General features: G+C 40.4%; 1 protein-coding gene across 1 annotated transcript in view; it reads left to right on the top strand.

Moving 5' to 3' along the window:
• The first annotated feature begins 3364 nt into the window (after positions 1-3364).
• sdccag8 (SHH signaling and ciliogenesis regulator sdccag8) overlaps positions 3365-23278 on the top strand; it is a 48684-nt gene continuing 28770 nt past the window's right edge. Inside the window, exons 1-13 of the mRNA XM_032552557.1 lie at positions 3365-3969; positions 5323-5466; positions 5604-5689; positions 5815-5928; positions 6597-6722; positions 6815-6874; positions 7689-7753; positions 7843-8043; positions 8125-8263; positions 8389-8541; positions 8888-9022; positions 9631-9747; positions 11036-11178. Of these exons, the coding sequence (XP_032408448.1) occupies positions 3876-3969; positions 5323-5466; positions 5604-5689; positions 5815-5928; positions 6597-6722; positions 6815-6874; positions 7689-7753; positions 7843-8043; positions 8125-8263; positions 8389-8541; positions 8888-9022; positions 9631-9747; positions 11036-11178 (1577 nt within the window). The 5' untranslated portion in view covers positions 3365-3875. The remainder of the gene's footprint in view (positions 3970-5322; positions 5467-5603; positions 5690-5814; positions 5929-6596; positions 6723-6814; positions 6875-7688; positions 7754-7842; positions 8044-8124; positions 8264-8388; positions 8542-8887; positions 9023-9630; positions 9748-11035; positions 11179-23278) is intronic.

The following is a 23278-nucleotide window of genomic DNA, read 5'->3' as shown; positions in this document are numbered from 1 at the left end:
GAACGGGTCGAATGTGGAGGGGAGTCTGGAGACGATGTGTTCTTTTACCAGCCTTTCAAAGCACTTCATCATGATGGGAGTCAGTGCCACAGGCCGGTAATCGTTGAAAGAGGTGACTTGAGGTTTCTTCGGCACCGGAATGATGGAGGCAGTTTTGAGACAGGCTGGCACTGTGGCTTGGTCCAGTGAGGTGTTAAAAATGTCTGTTAGGACACCAGCCAGCTGACCTGCGCATTCCCTGAACACCCGCCCAGGTATGTTGTCGGGGCCTGGGGCCTTCCGTGGGTTGACTCTTTTCAGAGTCTTCAACACATCGGCTGTGTCCAGGCAGAGTGCCTCCTCTTCCTGGTGGGGAACAGTTTTCTTTGCCGGAGTACTGTTCAGTGCCTCGAACCTCCCAAAGAAGTTATTGAGTCCATTTAGAAAGTCAGCATCAACTTCACCCACTGGGGGGGAGGATGGATTGTAATCTGTGATCGCCTTTATGCCTTGCCACATACTTCTGGTGTTGCTGGTGTCGTGGAAGAACTCCTGTATTTTTCGACTGTGGGTTCGTTTTGCTAACCTGATAGCACGGTTCAAGTTGGCTCTCGCTGTCCTCAGTGCCTCCTTGTCGCCAGACTTGAAGGCTGAGTTCCGTGCTTTTAGCATTTCACGTACCTCCTTAGTCATCCAGGGTTTTTTGGTTTTTTTAACTGTGTAACACTCCGCAATATGTGTTCTCACATGAAATTATGAATTTACAAAACAAAGCACAGTCTGCACAGTGGTCATGGGTTCCAATCCTACACATGACTTCGAGGTTAACTAGTCTGTGTGTCTCTATGTTGCCCTGGAATGGTCCGGACACCTGTGCAAGGTTTACCCCACCTCTTTCCCAATGGCGGCTGGAAATAGACACCAACCCTGCAAAGGCATGGACAAGGGATAGACAGACGGACATACAGATGGTTGGTTGGCATGTCAAAACAACTAAACGTAAGAATTTATGACTACATTATACTTATAAACAGGTTATTTTGGTATTTAAATGTTCATACATAATGGCCAAAATTATTGTACTGTTGGCAGGTGTTGATATGAGCTGTTTTTACATAATTAGTTGCTACAAGCAGGGCTGTTTCCAGCTGTGAGGGTGACCTGGGCAAAACTAAATTGCAAAACTAATATTGTATTTAGTCAGGAAATAAATACAATAACCAACTTCTGTTTACAATTATGAAACTGCTAAAACAATAAAACATTCACTTGTCAGCCTGTATTTAAAAAGTATTTTGGTCTTGACCTTTAGATTTTTCTGTGGGTGGAGAGCACAGTCACAATCCCTGTCAAAATGGCAAGTTTTGCAATGTAGAAAAAATACATTTGAAATGACATTACATAAGACATTTCAAAACTTTTTCTTCATGTAGTGTGACCTTTATCCTGCACAATAGCAAAGTACTAAGAAAACATATGTATATGTAGTGTACACACACACGCGTGCACACATTCAAAAAGATGATGAACCCCCAAAATTGTATATTATGCAATATTCTTAAATACATCAGATCAAGAGTGATTTACAGATCCGTTTCTCACAGAATTCTGATTGTTTTCCCTATTTCAGTAACATTCTGTTGAGCAGGTGAGATTAAAAAAAAAGTATATATGTTTGAGCAAAACAATTTAAGCCCAGCTAGAGTCCATGTTACCTGGAGAAGACTGCGAATAAGCTATTGATTCACAGTCTGAGAGTTTTGGAAAGCTTTGCACAGTATTGTCATCTTATGTAGGAAGCCGAAAATCTTTTTCAAAAGAAGATTTACTACTGAAACTGAGTCAAAAGCTTCAACAAAGTCCAAGTAGGGTGTGCATTATTATGCAACCAGGTCATTGCAACTTTTTCTAACAGATTTGTTTTCTTTCTCAGTTGAATTTTACATCATAAATATAACAGATACAATTTTTTTTTTAAAAACCCAAAAAAACAACCAACCATTATATGCAAGTATGGCTCATTTTAATTCTCATTGGAGATTGAACATTTAGCTTTGGCGCCCCCTGCTGGCTGGTGGCGGCTTATTCATTCGCATAGTCCATACAGAGCAAGAACCGGCTCCGAGTCCTGTGTGGTTGGTTCTCTAGAAGCAGACTGTGGATCTTCTTTCTCAAAAGACAACAGTTGTTCAGATTATCTTTACTCTCTCAGCCAGCTTGTCAGTGTTTGATTTAGAAGCGTTCCTCACCAATCACACAAGGCAACACAGCATTTCCTGCCATCAGCAATCACTTTTGCAGTTAAAGGTATAAATGTGATGGCGCCCCCTATTGACTTATTGTAAGATGGAACGATAAAAAATGTGCAAGTCTACTCTTATAGCTGATGTTGGACAACTCAGTTTCCTAAAACATAAATACTCTAAGCTCTTTTTTTTTTTTTTTGCCTCTACCGAAATTGCACTTAGACTACGATTTTTTAGTGTTACTAAATCAACTTTTTCTTTTATCAAACATTTACTTAAACAGAAATCCTTCACGTTTGTTGAAAAGGCGGTCTTTTTTTTACCACTTGGAGGCACTGGGAAAAGAAGACTTTCAGATTTATTCCAACCTGTCACTGTCTTCACATGAGAGCTACTGTGTATCCACATGGGCGAGATGAGATAGTATGGAGGACGGTGCATCAGTCCATAGGGAACACCCTGAACGCCTCACCAGTACGTTACAGGGCAACACTGAGACACAGCCCAAGCAACTTGCATTTCTATTGTATTATTCAACAGTTTAAATGTAAATGTTTATTATGGAGCAATGTCACTTTGAAGCCATCATACCTGTGGTGGTGTCACTGTGCAAAATTTAAGAAAAGTTGAAAACATATGTTAACTTCAATAAAAGCAAGCAAACATAAGCCAGAACACGTTTCCATCTAAATAAAAGCTTATTTAAATAAAATAGAATAGAATAGAATTCAACTTTATTGTCATTGCACTGTCACAAGTACAAGCAACGAGATGTAGTTTGCATCTATCCAGAAGTGCTCTACGAGATATGAATATTTATTTACAGATGTACAAGACTATGTATGTATGGACTATAAGGGGTTATAGCAAAGAGATATAGATATTGTGTATAAATATAAATATGGGAGATATATGCACAGATTATACAGAATATACAGAATGTTAGGGAATAAATTATATATGTATATAATATAATACAAGATAAATAATGGCAGATCAAATTTACAGGTTGTATGTGTGTGTGAAGAAAACAGTCCGTGATGTGTGTGTGTGTGTGTGAGGATAGTCCATGTGTTATTGTTGTATGAGAGGATAGGGGAGTACAGTCCTTATAGTTTATGTTTTATGTCAGGAGGCGTTCAAAAGCGTGACAGCTGTGGGGAAGAAGCTGTTCCGGTGCCTGGTGGTTCTGGTCCGTAGGCTTCTGTAATTCTGATATTTTGCAAGGTTTAAGTCGCTCTTTTTAACACACATTTAACCTAGAAAAATATTAGAGACTTTCTTAAGTAATTTCCCTGCTGGGATGAATAAAGTACTTCTATTCTATTCTATATTGGCACATAATCTGTAGACTTTCAGCGAGCTGACAGTACTACAACTCCCATCATTACTTCGAGTTTACGGAAGTGGGAACCTCAGCGCGCCAGAAGATGGATGCTTCATTTATAGAACGACAGCACACTGTGATGATTCGGGAGGGGCGGGGTTGTCGACTGTCATATAAATGAAAGAATACCGTTTTTGTAAAAAAAGCCAGTGTGTAATAACAAACACCGCCTTCGTGAGCCTTGGTTACCGTTATGACGTGTTGGGAATGATGGCTGTTGTTGGGTTGTTGTGTGTAGCCTAGCAGGTTTATTGACTGTCTGAATGTGGTTTATTGACGGTAATATTTCAATGAAACCTTTTGACTCGGATGAAGAAGAGGGAGAGCAGCTGGGAGCCAAGCGAAAGGAGCTGAGACGTAAGCTAACACTTTGCTGAGCCGCGTTTGCTAACTCCCTAAGTAGCAGCCAAAAATGTTGTTAATGTGTTAAAAGGCTAATTACTGCTCTGCGTTTATTTATAAAGCAGAGTTCATGGCAGTTGAATACGAGGAGGTTTGCTTGGCCACAATATCTGAGCAAATATTTTAGGCTTTAGCTGTTGTTAAGCACAAATATGAGTTCAAAGTGAGATATCTGTTCATGTTTGGCGTCAGTTGCTTAGAGGATGTAAAATACTTTTTAATCCCACGAAAATAGGGATTAATTAAAAGCCTTTTCTCATTGCAAAAAAACAAAGCTCTTTTCAGAAAATGCGACGTCTTGAATCAATACGAGCTTAGAGGAGCTGGGTGAATAATTTTCCAAATACTGTATATGAACTCATATATTTGAAAAAATCCCATGACTTCTTTAATTTGTAGGCATGACTTAATAATAACATTAATTATTATCATTAATACTGATAATTATCATTAATAATGATATTCCGATCTCATTTCGTCTTATTTCAGTCTTGGAATGAATTATAATCACATTCTTCAGATATAAACATAGAGTAAATAAACTTATTTATCCATACTTATTCATATTTAAGGATTTATGTTTTTCCAACTAGGTACAATATTAAAGTTGGAAAGAAAGAATAACACATTTAATTCTCTACATGTTCAGTGTATATTTATTAGCAGTATAATAATCTTTCAATGATAAATAATTGAAATTGAAATACTGAATACTATACTGTAAGGATAATATTTAAACAATAATATTATCTGACATTTTATTTTTCCCCACATTTAAGTTATATTCTTTTTATTTAATAATCTATTGACAAATTCTGATAATTGTACTTTTATTTTTATGTACTTAAAATAGACATTTCCAAATGTGCAGGGTCCTTCAGCGTCACATGTTGACGGTTTGGGTAGGTCACATGTTTTACGTGGATTATTGACTCGAAGGGTTCTAGAAACCGCTGCCGAACCTTCAAAACCCGATGATTTGGTTAGGTTTAGGGCAAAAATTATGGTAAGGCATAGGGTAAAACCCCTTGCGTCACATATTGACGTGAAAGGGGTACCCTGCGCATCAACATGTGACGAGGACGGATCGTCCAATGCGTCAATATATGACGAGTTGGGAGTGAGAATGGGTTGATTATTATTTATTAACTTATTTATTCTCTGAGTTGTGGTACTTTAGTCCCTTTTAACCATCCAGAAGGATAGTGACATTTTTGTTTTTCCTTCAGCTTCTAAAGTCTCCTGTATTTTCTATTTGTATTTTCTATAAATAAATATTTTTTACCTTTGTGTTTATACTGACTTCAGAACGAGCAAACCAGAGCCTCCAACAGCTGAGCGGTGCTCTGGACCAGCTGGACCCTGATGAAGAGGATGTCCGACCCGCTGCAGGTGACGTCTTCCCTGAGGAGGACAAGACAGCATGGAGTCACAAGACTCAGAGTGAAGCAGGTGAGTCACTATTACACTGTCAATTTGCTGTCTGCCATCGACATTGTACTTGAAGCGCACCACTTCAGATTGTACCTGCTCATGGTCATGTTGTTGGAGCTGAACTGAAAGCTTTGTTTTGTTTGTTGTGTGTGCAGTTAACCAGCTGAAGAGCCTCCTGTTGAAGCAAGGCAGAGAAATCCCTACCTCTTTATCCCCTTCAGGGAAGCAATCTCCATCTAAGGTAGACATGTATCATTAAATCATTACAGACCTTAGTCCCTAATATGAAGTGTTTATTAGAATAAAATAAAAAGCACTCTGCTGGTGCTTCACTGTATGAGTCTGTTTTGTCTTTCTTCTCCTTAGAAAGTGCGCCTGGATGGCAGGTCCAGTTTACCAGCCTTTCGGGACTTGGTTCCAATGAATTATGACCAGTCTGAGTACATTCAGCACCTGGAAGCTGAAGTAAAGTTCTGCAAGGTTTGTGCTAAAAAAAATTTACAAAATCCTTAATGTAAGTTTACCTTTTAAGACAATACAATAATCTCACACTTGTAATCCAACCTTTTATTTCGGCACAATTTTTCAGTCGAGGAATAATTGTGTATATATATATATTTTTTTTGCTTTACAAATTCACTAAGGGGAACAGTTACTGAGACTGTCGGTAATATCTTATGCAGGCGACTTTTGTCTTGGCACACAAAACAATTATGTCATATTGTGAAATATATTTTTCCCTACATGCTCAAAAGGCTGCATTTAATAAAATAGTTATACTCCAATGATAAATATGGCATTTGTTTGAAGGTGTTATACATATCTTATAATGCTTATATATAATATTAAATGTAATTTTAAAAAAATCAAATTTGCCTAAGTTTTTTTTTTTTCCCATTTTTTTCTCCGAAGAGTTTTTGCGGCGCTAGTGGCTCGTATTTTTTCGACAGTAGGCAGACAGGAAGGAGGGGGAGGAGAGGGGGGAAGACATGCGGCAAAGGTCGTCGGGACTGGGAGTCGAACCCGCGACGTCCGCGTCGAGGACTAAGGCCTCCAAACGTGGGGCGTGCTAACCCCCTGCGGCACCACAGCACGCCCCTAATTTGCCTAAGTTTTGACCAGTTTACTGTGCACTCACTGTGTCATAGGAGGAGCTGCAGGGACTGAAGCAGCGGATCAGAGTGGTGGTGGTTGAAAATGAGAAGCTGCAGTCTGAGCTCAAATCCGGGATCGCGGATCAGTCTCTGAAAGATTATCCAATCCATAATTCTATGGTAATATAATAATAATTATCATCCTGATTGTTTAAAAATAATGAAAAAATATTAGTTAGAGGCTTCATTATGTTTCCTGTTGGCTTCTTTAGGTGCAAAACAACAACTTGATAACCTCAAAAACGGAGCATAACACCTGGAAAAATGACCTGGTAAGGACACATATCGTGTTCTCTTCTGTTTTCCAGTTACTTTTAAACTTTACAAGTCCATCAAAAGATGCTTTAGCCTTTTTTGCATCTTAAAGGGAAGCCTCTTCAACAACATAAAGCAGTCCACATGAACCATAGAAATACTTTCAAAAAGGGTTTTGCCTCCTTACCCACTGCTTCTATTTTTGCTTTTATGTCACACTGAAATCTTTTAGATCACCAACCAAGTTTTATTGTCTAACTCACTATTTGCAAAATCTTGTAGTTGTCAGCTGGGTGTGGTCAGTGAAATTGAACTCAGCTTTCTAACAAATTTTAAAAGTTAATCGATGACCTGACAAGTGTAGTTTATTCCTTTTTCCACACAGAGCCTGGTTGGTTTAGCTAGCTTTCCCCCCCTTAAGTCAATCAAATCCTTATTTAAAAACTGCTTTTTGTATTTACTCAAGTCTTACTAGTCTAATGTTAAAAAAAATTCTTGATCTAAAATGCAAAAGTGTGGCAAAAAAAAGAGATCTGAAAGGGAGCAAATACTTTTTTACTTAAGTCTAATACAATCAGTCAGCAGTGGCTTAATCCCTTTGTCGTCAGAATGCTGTAAAGTTCAACTGTGTGACACACGGTGGAGTCTTTGTGGTTCATAGCAGAGCTTTAGAAGGTGTTGAGTCATATGGTAGTTAATTTTCTTTTGTGGGGGGGGGGCTTTGTATTTTTTGCTAATTTTGCATCGAAATTGCTGCATGTTTTCACTGGAAGATTGTTATACAAGCATCATCTCCTGACTCAGTTTCTGTCCCATCACACACTGATAAAGGAGCAGTTAAAAGTGATCCACCAGGCCCAGACTGAAAGCTTGGAGGCTCAACTCATCTCTCTCAGGTCAGCTTGATGCATCATAAAGAAGAATGTAGCATATTCGCCCTCATCATTTCCTTTGACCTTTTTATACGTTTTGCTTCTGTTAACAGAAAGGATCTCTCAGTGAGTCAGAAGGAGTGTGAGGAGGTGAAGGTTCGTCTGAGACACAAAGAGCAGCAGGTTGCAGAAGCGTTGAAGGCCGATGGAGCTGCCCGTGTAGCCGGGTTGTGTCTGCAGTGTGCGCAGCATGAAGCGGTGGTGGCTGGAACTCATGCAAATCTGCATGTGCAGGCTATTGACAGGCTCACAAAGTAAAGCAAAGTTAGCTCAACCAGGCCGACACTACGAGAAAGAGCTCGTGGTGCTCATGTTGTTTCGTTTGTGTGCGTCAGGGAACGGGATGAATTGCTGGCAGCTCTGCGTGCGGTGCGGGCGAGTCAACAAGAGGCCCAGCAGAGAGAGTGGTCAGCCTGCCTGCAGGTCAAACAGGCTGTGGAGATAGCCGAAGAAGCCAATCTACAAAAAACTAGGGTCAGTAGCTTTTCACATGGATTCATTCTGGATATTCTTTAATATACTATCTCTGAGTTATCTGCAAATATATTCTATCTCCACCACTCCTGACAAGCTCTCTGCATCCGTTTGCACTCGACTAGGTGGAGATGCAGTGTGAGCAATTATCCAGGGAGCTGGCGCGACAGAGGGAACAGCTGGACAGAGAGGCGCATGCAGTGCGGGCCAAGATGGCGGAGGCCCGAGAGGAGGGCCGGGCTGAGGCACGCAAACAAAAAGAAGAGCTAGCACAAACGGTACATCTTGAAGTCAAATACGTCAGTGTATTTTATTGTGATTCGGTGTGATGGGTCATAACATACTGTAGTTATCAAGAGGAAAATGATACATGACTTTGAAGATGTGAAAAGTACAAATATATACCAAGAGGTGATTCAACAAACCATTGACTCAAAGTGCTGAATATGAATTCATCCCACAATAAAATAAGCATTTTACCATGTGTTCATTCATCCATTACAAATCTCAATAAATTCTGTTGAAGTATGTCATTGCAATGTTTAATATGAAGACATCATTTCATATTTCATATTCAAATTATGTATTTAAACGTTATTTAAGATTACTGTTACTGTGTTGTAGGCGTCCAGCCTGTCTCAGCAGGTAGCCGAGCTGGAGGGGCAGCTGGACCGAGCTCACAGAGACAGGAGTTCACTGACCAATCAGCTGGAAGATACGCTCAGCAAGCTGACCAATCAGGAACAAGACAATGCCAAGGTGGACTGATTTATTTGTTTGAGAAAAACTTCATTCACTCTTCACATTTTTACAGAAAGCAGTGCAGATGGAGTTTGAGTTGAGGTGAAACATAGAACGTCGTCAGACTTCTTTAACTTTAGCACAATACAGCAGAAAGACTGAAACCCACATTTGGTGCTGGTCATTTTTCCGGATTAAACGATGGTTATACTGCATAACCATCAAGGGAAGGAGGTCTCAATGCTCAACACTCGGATGAAACCAGCAGCGTTTACTTGTAATGTTCTCGTGTTTCCAGTAGATGGCAGCAGAACATCTGTTTTAGTGTCAGTTTTGCGCTCGAATACAATGGTGAAGAATTAAATCATTTTAAGTTTTGATGTATTTAGGTAAAATTTTAGTTGTGTTTATTGAAGCATCTCGATGAGATGAGAGGTAAAAGTATTGCAATATAGTCCTATATAGGTCAGAGAGCTGTAGTGAGGAAAGCTGTATAATACATGTCAAGGTCTGGTGACCTAGTCAAAGCATATTAAAAGCAGAGGTATTGCAAGGTAGTTTGAAACCAGTTAATTATAAATCAGTGGTGGTATTGTAAAACCTGATTGTTTTGCTGTCTTCTCCAGGTATGTATGGATCTGCGGTATCAGCTTAGCAATGCCAGCCTGAAGAAAGAGGAGGCTGAGCGAGAGCTCAGAGAGCTGAAGGCCAAGACGAGCAGGCAGAAGGAAAAAGCTGCACAGGTAAGTTTTCATCCAGCCTCTGAATTTATTGTTTTATATCTGTTGTTTTAACAGCAGATAAATTAAAATAATTTATCATTTTAACTAATAGTTGTAGCATAAAACGGTAAGTGGACTGAACTTATCTAGCGCTTTTCCAAACATTTGGCCACTAAAAGCACTTTACACTAGAGTCACATTCACCCATTCACACTCACAAACGCACACACATTTGTATACTAATCGGTAGGCAATTTAGGGTTAAGTGTCTTGCCCAGAGGCACATCGACATGTGCGACAGGAGGAATCAAACCTACAACCTTCCAATAGCAAGACGACTACTCAACCCACAAAGCCACAGTCACCATAATAACTCATCCAGGGGATAGCATGTAATTATTTTTGAAATTTTGAATATTGTTGTGCATAAAATTCAAGGTTAATCTTAAAATAATAGGCTATCAGCAAGAAGTTAATTTATTTCAGTAGTTCAATGTAAAAGGTGCTCACGGTTGATTTCACGTCTTCCCCTTGAAATTGCTTTATAGCTTCTCAAAAGTGTGTGTCTTGTTGGTTAATCAAGCACAGTAACATTGTTATGCTTAAAGCAGGTGTTGGTACCTTTGGCAGTGTGGGCAGGTGTTAAGCCCAGCTGGAAAACTAAATCAGAATCCCATAAAGGTTGTCAGTAGAGGGAATCATGAAATGCTCTGTAATACTCTGTTAGACGGCTGCTTTGACTGTGAACCCGATCAAACATAGAGGACCAACAACAGCAGATGACATCGTTTCCTAAATCATCAGAAATGTCTCTCTGTAGACCTCAGGCAACATGGATTGTTTGCCTCTCCAGTGTTCCTCCGGACATAACTATCCATGTTTTCCTACCATACAACTTTCCTTTTATAGGCTTGGACACAGCAGTTTGTGAACAGACATCTTCTCTAACAGTGATTTTGTGTTTATCCACCATATGCATGGACATCAAGTACTTTCCGCCTAGTCTATACTCTCTTTATTTCTACTTTATACATTTATAATTTATACTTTTTAGTTTATCTCTAATCCTGATCACAGTTTTCTTCCTGTGTTATTTTGGGAGTTGGAAGTTAAATAGTTTTGGTAAAAATCATCTATTGCTTTATTTGTTTGTTTGTTATGAAATATGTGCATCGTAACACCATTATTTGTTTTCTTGACTTACCAAGTCTTCACGAGATTGTAATCTTGGTTTACTGTTTACTGTTTACTTGTTGTGAAAGATTTCTCCACCTCCGCTAACTCCTCTTCTTCCCTCTCTGTGGGACAGGAAGTGGAAAGTCTGAGCTCAGAGCTGGTTTGCTGTCGGCAGCGTTTGGAGGCGGCCCAAAGGGTTGGGAGCCAATGGCAGTCCAAAGCTCTGAGCCTGGAAGAACAGCTGGCAAATGCCCAGCGCCAACTGCACCTCACCAGGTAGTACCTAATCCTATTATACATGCCACCACACTCACACAAACACACACACACTCATGGGCACACAGCACTCCTCTCTGCCCAGCTCCTGCCCAGCTCAGCCCAGTCCAGTTCAGACCAGCACACCAACTGTACCGCACCAGGTAACGGTTAATCCTATTATATGAGCCACACACACACACAAATGTGCATGCGCGCCGCTGTGTGGCGGTCCCGGTACCAACTGGACCTCACTAGGTCACCTCTAATCCTGTTAAGCATGCCACAACATAATGCAATAAACACGCTCAGACACACGCACACACACCGCTTCGTGCCACCAGGCCAGTGCCCAGCCCAGCAGCAGCTCCAGCAGAGCCAAAATGTCGCCTAAGCCTTTCTCCTATCCCTGGCGTGCACACACACACGCCTCAACACACACAAGCACAACAGCGCGGCTGATGGTCACTGGACAGCCTGGCCTCCGTGCCACCCGCCTGAGCTCTGCACCCGTCCTCGCTGCGGGCGCTACCGGCGCTCTCTGTCTGTTTTCCTCATATTTTTCATATTTTCTGTATTTTTTTCTTACCTCCTAATTCCTCAGATATTGTTTTAGATGTTTATTCCACATATTTATCTGAATGATTATCTGTATTTTTCTCTTTCAGCTCAATGGTTTTAAGGTTTTGAGATACTTCCTCACGCTCCTTAATAATTTAAACCTCTCCTATGGTTAAAATAAAAGGAATAATTATTTCACTTGAACTATTGCACATTTTTCCCTCTCCTTTTCTTTGCCCTTCTCCTTCCCCTTCCTCTTCATTTTCCTTTCCTTTCTCTCCTTTCCTTTTCTTTTCTGTCCTTTTCTTTTCTTTCTTTTCTCTGTGTTTCTCCTGTCCTCTGCCGGCTTCTGTTTCCCCCTCACCATTCCCTGCCAAGCTCTGCCAGACCACGCCAGCCACTCAGGTCTCTGTCTCGCCCCCGTTGCCCACAGCCGACGTGTGTGAGATGGGCACAGATGTGGCAGAAGTGTCCCGCGGTGCTGGGGGCTGTGGGGTGCTAGTTTGCGTGATCTGTGTGCGCTTGTGTGTTGGTGCGTGTGTGTCAATGTCCGTTTCAGCTTCTTGCTCTAATCTGTGCTAAAGTGTGTTGGTCTGTCAGCTTGCCAGCACTTACACATTGGCTCCATGGTGGGCTCTTGTGTGTTTAAAGCCTGAAACGAACGGTGTGTGTGAGAGTGTGGGTGTGTGATTTTTCCACCAGCTGTGGAGAATGATGTGCATATTAATGTGGCAAACACAATGACTTTGACCTGCATTGGAGGAGCCACTGTACTGAAGCGTTTTACGCCGCGTGTGTCAGTATGTGCATGAGAGAGTTTATAGTTTTATCTGTCCTCAGACGCATACTAGGTGTTTGACAGCTGTTGACTTGGCCTTGCATGTAGCCATTAAAATTCAATTTTAGTCATTATAAGCAAAAGCCACTTCTAATTTTAATTTATATTGAAATATTTCTCTTTTAACAACTTATTATTCTTGTGTTTTAAACAAATCATTGCAACATTTAAATATGGAAATAGCAGCAATCAAAATCCGCAAACCTGAGCTTGGACAAGTTTACCTTTTCAGAAACATAACCCCATTTTGTATCCATGTGTTGCTGTTTTACCTTTTCTTTTTGCATTTTGTGCACATAAGCCACTTAAACTATACGGTGACTGGCCAGTTAATTTTTTTTTTAGTAGTTGAGTATTTTTGTGAGTTAATTAGATAAATCGACAGAACAAGTCTCAAATCTTACATTCAGTACATTTTAATTGCATATTAAACACCCTATATAAATTTACAATGCACAATAACTAGGTAAGTTGTATTTTTGTGGATTCATTTTGTTACCTAACAGTTAAAGTTTTTGTCTGTGTTGGGAACATATCTGTGTGCACAATTATATGGCAACAAATGGAGAGTGGGATTACGATACTACTACGTTCTTTTCAAAAATTATTAAAATGCTTCTGTTCATCCAGTCTCTGTTTCTAAAGGTGTCGTCAACTAAATTTCTGTGCAACAGCAACCTGAAGCTCACAGGCTGTGAATAGAGTAATGGATTGTTTTCCTTCACTGTAACTCGCCTGTTTTAGTGAAGTCCATAAGTTCTTAACAGGGTTTGGGTTTGGTGAGGAAGGGGATCATGCAATTCAACACAGTGCAACATCATGTTGTTTCTAAAAAAAAAAAGAAAAAAAAGAAGACTTTATTTTATGTCCTACTGCATGAGGGAAAATGTATTTTGAAAGCTGGCAGTAGATTTGGAAGTTAATTTTTGTTTTTGGTCCTTCTTTAACCCGAAAGGGTCCAACTAGCCCATCTTTAGTAATACCATCCCATTCCACCTGAAACTGATTCATTAATGAGTGAATGTAGGGCCCAGATCAGAAAGTCATCTCTTAAACTGTTTCATTTTATCACATCACAACAGTTAAATTTAATGTATTTCATTTAAATCGTTAAATATGTTAGACCTACAAAAATTAGGTCAAACATATAAACCCGTGTGAAGGGCTCAGGGGTTGAGATCCACATCTCAGGTTGGAGAATTTGTTGATAGGATAACTATCATTAATGGACTTCACAAGAAAGAAAACCTTTAGAAACATGTAGAAGAAAAAGAAAATGATCTGGTTAGTTGGGGCCTGAAATGAACATTTAGCCTATATGAAAAATCCTGCAACTGGAGGAAAACGTACACTGCACATGTTGCGATGACTCTTTCCTTGACACAGTGAAACATGGTGGTGGCAGCATCATGATGTGGGGAGGTTTTTCTAAAGCAGGTTCAGTGAAGCTGTTCAGAGTTAATGGGAAAATTTATTAAGCTAAATAAAGGGAAATCCTGGAAGAAAACCTCTTCGAAACGACAAAAGACTTGAGACTATGGAAAAGGTTCACTTTCCTGCAGGACGTCGACCTTAAACACACAACCAATCACGATCTACTGCCATAGCAATGCTGTAGTTCTTCATCTTCTATTTCTGTTTTTATAAAGGTTTTTGGGGAACACATTCACTTTATTCATACTTGCCATCTACAAAGCCTTTTTGAGCCTTTGTAGCCTTAGTGGGCTCGTATGCATTGCTGTGCGGATTGTAGCAGGAGTGTGAGATCCACTGCAGCTAAGCTGGAAGCTATTCATCAGCCTCCGAGTTCAAAAGCAGGATTTTGATTATCTTTTTGCAACTCCTTCCCTCCCCTCTTTCATTCTGCTTCCCATTCATGAGCTGAGTGATCATAGCTGGCCTCCAAATAGTGGACAGAAGCATAGGCAGCTATTTAAATTTTATTAGCCCTCCCTTCCTCACTGTGCAAACTCACACTTGCACGTGTATTTGTTCAAGAGCAGTTCCAGAGACTCTGATATGCACATCAGCTGAACCCACATGCCTGCACACGCAGGCATTAATATAGGCTCTCACACACCCGCAGATGCAGGCACGCACGCGGGGGTCCCACGGCGGCTGGTGCGCTGCGCTGTGCTCCAGGATTGGATCATCAGCCAGCTGTGAGTTGGACAGCCCAGGATCTGTCCTAATCTCCAGCACTCTGTTCACATCGCCTCGCGTGTGCGCACACACTCGCTCCAGTCCCGGCCCCAGCCCAGCAGAGGGCTTTACAAAGTTTGGTTTGTTTGTTTGCTCCAGTCTTTCTTTACTTTCTTTCCTCCTTTTCTTGCTTCCATCCGGCCTCGTATCTTCCCTTTGTTGTGTTCGCACATCCCAAAGGCAGTCCTGAAAAAGCGACCAGCATAACTTCTGTCCCCACACATGCCAGATAGAAACGAGTGGTGGTTGTGCATTTGCATGCGTTAGGGATTCATGACTGGCGGCCTACTTTGGTTTGGGATAAGTTCGGTATCTGCGAGGCACCAAATCTTCCACCAGTTCTGTTATCCCCATGAAATCAGGCATTCATGTTCATGAGAGTGACAGCAGAGAACGGAGCTGGTCAAAAACATTACTAGGATGGTTACTCTCACCAAACTTAAGGTTTAGGATTCCAGTAAAAAGAACAATTCATAAAATCTCATTCACCGATTTAGAGCTGAAAAATGAACTTGCTAATGAAGCCTAATGCCAGTTAAGTAGATGGGTCTGCATTAATGAAACTTGTCTGACATTGAGAAATATGAAAAAATAAGTTACGCACACATTCGGATTATGCATAGCTAGAAGGTTAGTATTAACAAAATCTTTAGCTTGAATTTGAGTTCATATGGTGACGATGGAAATGAAGAAGTCAACATGATTGGTCATTTGAGGGGGAATAGATCAGGAGCAATGTTTTCTAGCAGCTTGGTGACCTAACAAGCCTGCACTCTACCTGTGGTTTTGAATGCACAGTTGTCTCCAAGTCTGTCTGTAACGGTGACATATAAACATCTGCCACAACAACTGTCATTGAAAAGGATAAATTTTGGCAACATTCAGATCCGTGATGTAATTTCTACTTCAGTGCCGATCGGCATTGTTTTACTGATGTGTATGTTTGTGTGCCAGGCCTCTCATTCCTGAAACATAGAAGTAGTGAATGGAAGCAGCAACATTTTTCTCTTTTTTTCACATAACCAGTCAGCACTTTACACTTTTTGGTTTTTAATTTCATTTTACTAGGCAGGACAGATTAGGAAGATTTTTATTTACAACTTCTGCCTTGTCAAAAAACGAGACCTTTTGACTGAAACGGGAGAACAAAGAACAAAGGTCTTATAAAATGCAGTAGTTTTCACATTAATAAATGTTAATATCACTTTTTTTATATTTGAGCTGCCACATCACACTTTGCCTTTAACGTTTTACCCACTTATACTTTTGTTTTTGATGTACTTACTAATCGCTCACATCTAAAGACATAAAAAGTGTCATTTTGCTACTTCAGATTTAGGTTGAACTAGGCTTGTGTCCTTCAAGCAACATACTAAAACAGCTATTTTATTTTGGACGTTTTGCATAAAAAATAAAGTTTATGAAGTTTTGAAAGCAGAAATTACATTAAAGGTTTGATTAAGATGCCTTTCTCTTGTTGGCATAAAATGTCATTGATTATATCTTTTCCCACTTTGATGTCACAATGTTTTATCAAAGAGTAAAACAAGTTGGTTAGCTGCTTGATTTGTGATTAACCATTGAAGTTGATATGATGATGATGATATTGATAAATGATGTAGTTTATTAAAGAAAGTATTGAAGAAACAAACAAAATGACAATTTGAGATAGAAGTAATTTTTGTATTTCTGTTCTTCTCCCTGAGGTTCTAAAATCCTAAGATGGACACTCAGAGACAGTCTTAGAGACAGATCTCGTGACCGTCTGCTGCGACCCTCGTATACAAAACTTCGCAGAACTCGATTAAACATGCCACGCTGCTCCTCACTCTGCACCTTGACTTTGTTCTCATTTCTCTCCCCCTCCTCAGTTCCGACTCGTGACAGCGAGGCCTGGAAAGGCGGTGAATCGAGCTGAGTGTGTGTGCGAGGGCGGAGAAGTGTAAATGAGGAAGGTGAGGCAGCAGATGCCTCGTCCCGCCAGAGGCTCGCTTTGAGCAGCGAGCGAAATCTGGGCGCGACAAAACTGCTGCAAACCAACTCCGCGGGAGGCACTTGTCCAATCACGGCCCGGAATAAAAGGGCCGGGGCGCCATGCGGGCTGCAGCCGCTCAGGAGGAGCGGGGGCCATAATGAACCTCCGAGCGCTGCCAGCGAATGCTCACACATTTGAACACGCCGTCGCTCTTGCTACCTGGCATTAACAGTGTCTAACCTCTGTCACCACATGCAGACATGCACTGCCTTCTGCAGCAACTCTGTTGGGGTGTGTGTGCGTGTGTGCGCACATTCTCAGAGCATGGTTGCATGTTGATGTGTGTGTTTGCGAGCAGTTTGATGAGTTTGTGTGCATCTCTTTGGGGGAATGTTATGTGTTGATACCTTTGGGCTACACCTGTGTCTGTGAAGTTTAATGTGTGTGTGTGAGAGAGAGAGAGAAATGGCAGCAGGGCAGTGCCAGGTACAGGGTTTGTTGTGTATCTCTGTGTGTGTGTTTATGGGCGTGTGTGCTTCTCTGGTCGGCGGCCATGTTGTTGGGTAGCAGATGGCACCATGGTTGGCAGGGGAGGGGCTGCTTAGCACAACTAATCAGACAGTTACGGATAGGGCAGCTGGGAGGGCTGTGGGCCAGCCGTGTGCGCGTATGTGTGTGTGCACCGCAGAGTGGCATGATGTTGACAGTGGTGGGCCCGTTGGCCCGGTGACGAGACCTTGCTGCGTTCTTCCCTCCTCGCTGTCAGAGTGCCCTCTCTGCCATCCTGCTCCTCACCTCCCTCCATCTCTCCGCTTCTGTCTGTCTCACTCAATCTGTTGAGACCTACTTATGTTTTTAAATAATATTTTTTATTGCTTTGATTCTCTCATGGTTGGTGACTGTCTGACTTGTTTGTGGACTTAGCTTTTCATGGGACTAAAACCTTTGTCATTTATTTGTGGAAACCAGTTTAAGGCCAATATAAAAACTTATGTTCTTCAATGTCTTTATAAATATTATATAGATATACATTGTAGAAAGGATAAATGGTCCAGGAAGTAAAAAAAAAAGCACTCTAGCAATTTAGACTGTTCCTACTTCTGATTGTATCGTCATTCCCGAAGCGTTAAACTTTAAGTTTGTATCATGCTGCATTTGCTTTATCTTGGATGTAGGTGCTTAAAACTCTTGCTCCTGTTTTTGATGGAAACTTGCCTCCAATACTTCAATATTTTACCCAGCCTTGGGCTGTGATTATGCATCTAGTCAGCGAGACTAAGCAATGCATGAAATTGGGTGTAGGGATGCTCGGTATATCGCCACTAACATCGATATTGACTGATATTGGTCATTTTTTAACATATCGGTATCATCTGGTAAATCGAACTATTAACAATCGATATTTATTATTTGTTTGGTCATGTGACAATGAGTGTAACTGAAGCACAGAAGCAGTGGTGAAGTCAGCGGTATCAAAAGAGTACAGAAATCTATATAATATTGCTAAATATTGGTGATCGGCCATAACAATGGTATTAGTAATGCCCAAAATTTATACATCAGTTCATCCCTTCTTGGGTTCATGAAGATGAGATGAAACGTTTTCACTTAGGTTAAGTGGTACTTTGTTGATCCTGAGGAAATTACGTTCAGTACTTTAGGTGAATCTAGGAATCCAGATTTTTTTTTCTTCTCCAACAAATAGACACTCTGAACTTATCCATTGTTTTTTCTATGCATATTCATCACTCAAAATATTTTCACACTAGCGAAACACACTCAAAAGAGCACAAGTTTAAGATAATAGAACTGATAGCCAGAGATTCTCCTTCAGGATTTTCTCGTAGAAAACAGAATCCAGGTTTCCATCAATTACGTCAAGCCGTCCAGATCACGAAGGAGCAAAGCAGCCCAGACCATCACACCACCATCTCAGTAAACATGTTTTTCTAAAGATGGAAAGGGAAACACACCTTCTATAAAGTTCCACTTTGGTCACATCAGTCCACTCAGGATTTCCACAGACATCTTTTTTGATCAAGGTTTCCTTTTGGAATCATGAGACAGCTCTTTGTCTTCTTCCTGCTACGGCCCTTATACTTTTCTCCTAGCTCTTGCAAGCTTTGTGTTGTACATTGTCGCCTTTCTCACTTAATACACACACTTACTTAATTTGTGTCTAAACCTTTCAAGTTCACACGTTTCAGATTCAGTAGTTGCGCTTCTCTTTAAGTACGAAGACTCTCAGAATGAGTTGTTGTCATCTGGCCATCCGGTGGGGCCGGGTAACGAAACAATAGACAGATCGCTGACTGTGAGACCTCAGGCAACGTGGAGGCAAATCTGTCGGCTACAACTGTTGCCACCCCAGCCAAGTGTGCCCTGGGACACTGGCCTACATACACACACTACTGCTGGAGGACAGAGCGAAAGCGAGCACCAGCCCTCTGTCATGTATCTACTGCTGTCTTCACCTGATTCTCTGCTTGCCTCTTTCTTTTAGATCCCTCTTTATGCTACACCTAGTTTCCGCCAAGGTTGATTTTTTATTTTTTTCAGTTTATTAGGAGCTATGCAAGAGTTTGTACATTATAAAAGGGTTCCACTGTTTCCATTATGTGGCATATTCATAATGGAAACATTACACAATTACTGTGTGTGTGTGTGTGTGCGTGTGTGTGTGTGTGTCATCTGGTCAACTTCGGGCCTTCACACACCCCTGCTGTGTGGGTGGCAGCATCAGTGGCTTTACACAGTGCCCACTGCCCAGTAGGCACAGCTTTCATCCAACATGACAGAACCTCTCTCTGCTCCTCCTTTCCCCTCATTGCTTTCTTTTATCACTGTCATTCATCTCTCTCTCTTTTTTTTTTTTTTTTTTTTTTAGCTTTTCATGGCTTTTTATCTTTCATATAGCATCTCTTTGCTTGTGTTTTGTTTAAACTATTGCCTTCAGTCCTCAGCCTTCTCTTTGTTTTCCTTTACGGACACAGCAGTAACCAGGTCCCGTGCTTTGGATCGTGGTGTCTCCATCGTCTGGTTGTACCAGGAGATGCTCAGAGGAAAAGTCAACAGAAAGGCAGGAACTGCAGGGAGGTAATCCACTCGGTAGGGAAAGGAAAAACAATATGGAAAAGTTAAACGGAAACTGAAAAACTAGGAAAGAACAGAGGGTTTTTAAAGGATTATCTATTGACTTCAGATATTCTTTGTAATAGTAAAACACAAAGTCTATATCATTTCTAATAAAGAAAATATTTCTTAAATTTTTGAAAAAATGCCAAATACAGTAATTTTCCCAAGAAATGTAGTCAGTCTAAGCAGTCAGATTTGCAGAATATTAAGGATTTACAAGTGCTTTGAACCTCAGAAATAACTGAACAAGTGAATATAAGAAATAAAAATTGTTTATTTAATTTTGAGACTCCATGCTTCTTATACAGTTCATTTCAGCTTTATTCAGTTCTGTTCGTTTCAAATTATTTATTTTGAAAGCGCCAACTTGCAACAAGGATAATCTCAAGTCACTTTTAAAGGAGGTCCAGTCCTCATGCAGCCCGGTAGAATTTGAATCAGCCCACATTAGGACTTCATAATGATGAGGAAACATCTGATTACTATACTATTTTTCAGAGATCACCAATAAATCACAGGAAATCAACCATCCAGACTCACAGATCTAATGCCAATTTACAGCAGCTGGTTAAGTTCAGCTTTATGGTTCTGTGCTACAGGAGGAAACCCAAGTACTTGGAAAGAACAATAAAAGAACTTGCAAACTTTATACTGAAATAGCCTAGATTGGGATTTGAACCCAGGACCTTCTTGCTGCAAGTCAACACTGCTAACATCTGTGCCACTACAAATATGAACGTCGACTTAACTTACAATATTTACCTACTTTGGACCAACAAAATACTTCGTTTTTGTCCATACAAGACCTCGTTTGTTTCAGCTACACTGAATGCACATAATAACTTTTTAAGAACACGCTGTTTGTATTGCATTTAAAAAGAAAACTCACTTTCTGACACTTGAGCAACAAAACTAATTAAAATAATTGGCCTAGGAGAAATTGGCAGAAGGCTTGAAAGGAAAAAATGCGGGGTAGGTTAGCAGACTGAAATGGTGCCTGTGCCTTCCTGCTGGTTGGCCCCGTTATCATGACAGTTTGGGAAGGTGAGTTGTGTTTCAGACATTATTACTGATGTCTCAGGTGTGAAGTAAATTTCAACACAGCTGAAACGAGCTCAGCACTGAAGAGTATATGTTTGCTGTTCTTAATTATGTTCTTTGTTCTTAATAATGTTCTTTAAAAATATTATTATTAAATCAAATTATTTTCTTTTATCCACCAGTCTGAAGGATAATAAATAATTTTTCATAATCGGGGAGAAATACGGTGACATTTATCCATTCTACAAAATGCTCCTTTTAGAATGACAACATTGACACTTCAATTGAAATGAAATAATTATGTTGTGACTAAGTCTGTTAGTCATAACACAAATTTGTTTTAATGATAATAAAAAAACTAAACATAACTTCAACAAACAAGAAACCTGGTAAACCAAGGGGACAGAGAATGAATATTGAGAGTATTATTAGCTGATTAAATGTCTTACTTTATCAGTTCAAGTCTTATCTATGCATCTCTTTCTCTGAAATGTTATTCAAAGTTTTAGTCATAATTTGTAGCTCCAAATCCCTGAATGAAGGTTAAGAAAATGTTTCAAAGGAGGAAGACCATTGAGGTCCAGCAGGTTCCGTTACCAAAAAATCCTCAAGCAAAGGCTTTACTATTGACCCGAACTTTAAGTCACCTCTCAACGAACCGGACCGGGTTCCTGAACCTGTGGTTTTGAACTGCCCGTTTCTCGGGTCAGTGGATGAGACATGCTGGCACAAAATCTGCTCAATCTGGCCACAGGTCTCTACGGGGAATCACTGGATGTTTGTTGGTTTCTCTCTTTTGAGTTCTGAACTAAAAGCAATAAAATGTGTAATAATAAGATGGATTTTGTCTCTGTCGCTGGTAGAGAAAGAAAAACAAAACTGGTCTTAAATATTAATTAAGATGAGCAGGCTTGAGAGAAATGTTGACTTTGTACATTACACATTACACACAGATCAGTAGTTTTCTCTTTTTCTAAAACTCTGTTCTACTTTTCAGAAAAAGATAAATCCAAAACGGAAAAAGATACCACTAGTTTGATGCATTTTTTGCTTTTTTTAATTTTATTTTTACTGACCTTTTTCTTTGAACAATTACTGTGGAGAAGTATCAGCATGGTTGGATCATCATACATTTGATTTTCAGTGTCCATATTGTCCGATTGTGGCAATAGTGTCATCCTTGTTTCTATCTTTTTTTTTTTTTTTTTTTACCATTTTCAACAAATTAACCATCTTTCAATCTCATCTGAGTTTTCAGACAAGCAGGAAAACTCTAGAATGCATTTATTTTGAAAGCCTTTTGAGTTCAAAACTAATAGGAAAAACAATACTGTAAAGAAATATTTTGACTTACATTCACAGTTTTATAACTGGTCCAGTCATAAACAACAAATAATGTGGTAAAAATTATATCAGGTCAATCTGAGGTTACAATAAAGGCTTTCTGGAAGGGCTTGTCACATGAATGCAAAAATATAGTTGTTTTTTTTTTCTTTGAGTGTCCAAATTGCTACAATATAACCTAATTAATGAGTACTTTTTGCATAAATCTGACCTTCAACATTTCCACATATGTTAACCACAACCCTCTCCGCAGGGCACAGATTTGACATTGACGTTGAGTCCGGCGTTCTGGATTGGGTCGGTGTGGGAGCATATTGTACGTATGCTGCGTGTTTATTTTTAAAATAATCACAGATGCCTGCGCTGCCAGGCTGCTTCTCTTGTGTTAAGACCAACAGTCGCCTGTGCCAATTAAGATTTTTAAACTTCTCTCGCTCTGTTTTGTGACTAGATGAGATGATGACAGAGGCCAATCAGCAGCTAATTACTTCAATCTAGAGCCGGGCTCCTCTCTGTGGGAATGTGTGCTGCAACAGCAAAATGTTTGTCTCTGTTTGCTGCTACCCCTGTGTAAATGCCCACAGCCGTTAATAAGCACCGAACTACATTTTAAGACAATCAGACTTGCAGCATTGTCCAAACTTTCAGGGTGGAGATAATAATTAACCGTTGCGGTTTTCTGCCTTTTTTTTTCTTTTTTGGGGGGGGGGGGCAAAATTGGCTTATCGCTAACCTTCATGACAGCAGGGGGGAAGATGGGCCTTTAGCGTTCCTTGAAGAAGAAACGAAGCTTGGGCCGCCCGCTGTAAACAAAGTTGACTTGCTAACAGATGGATTGAATGACAGAGAGGCGAACCGAGCCAGGAGCGGGCCTGGCAGCATCGCACCGAGCAAAGAGGGAGGGAGACGAGGGTGGGGGGGGGAGGGGAAGAGGTGGCCAACAGGAGAGGAGGTGTGAACAGGTGCAGGGCCGCTGAAGGAAGAACCAGCAGATGGAGAGAGACACAGCCAGTTTAGTTACAGGA

This window comes from Xiphophorus hellerii, chromosome 22 (assembly GCF_003331165.1).
Source record: "Xiphophorus hellerii strain 12219 chromosome 22, Xiphophorus_hellerii-4.1, whole genome shotgun sequence".
Classification (NCBI taxonomy): Eukaryota; Metazoa; Chordata; class Actinopteri; order Cyprinodontiformes; family Poeciliidae; genus Xiphophorus; species Xiphophorus hellerii.
Note: the sequence above shows the minus strand (reverse complement) of the source record. Positions and strands in the feature narration are given on the sequence as shown.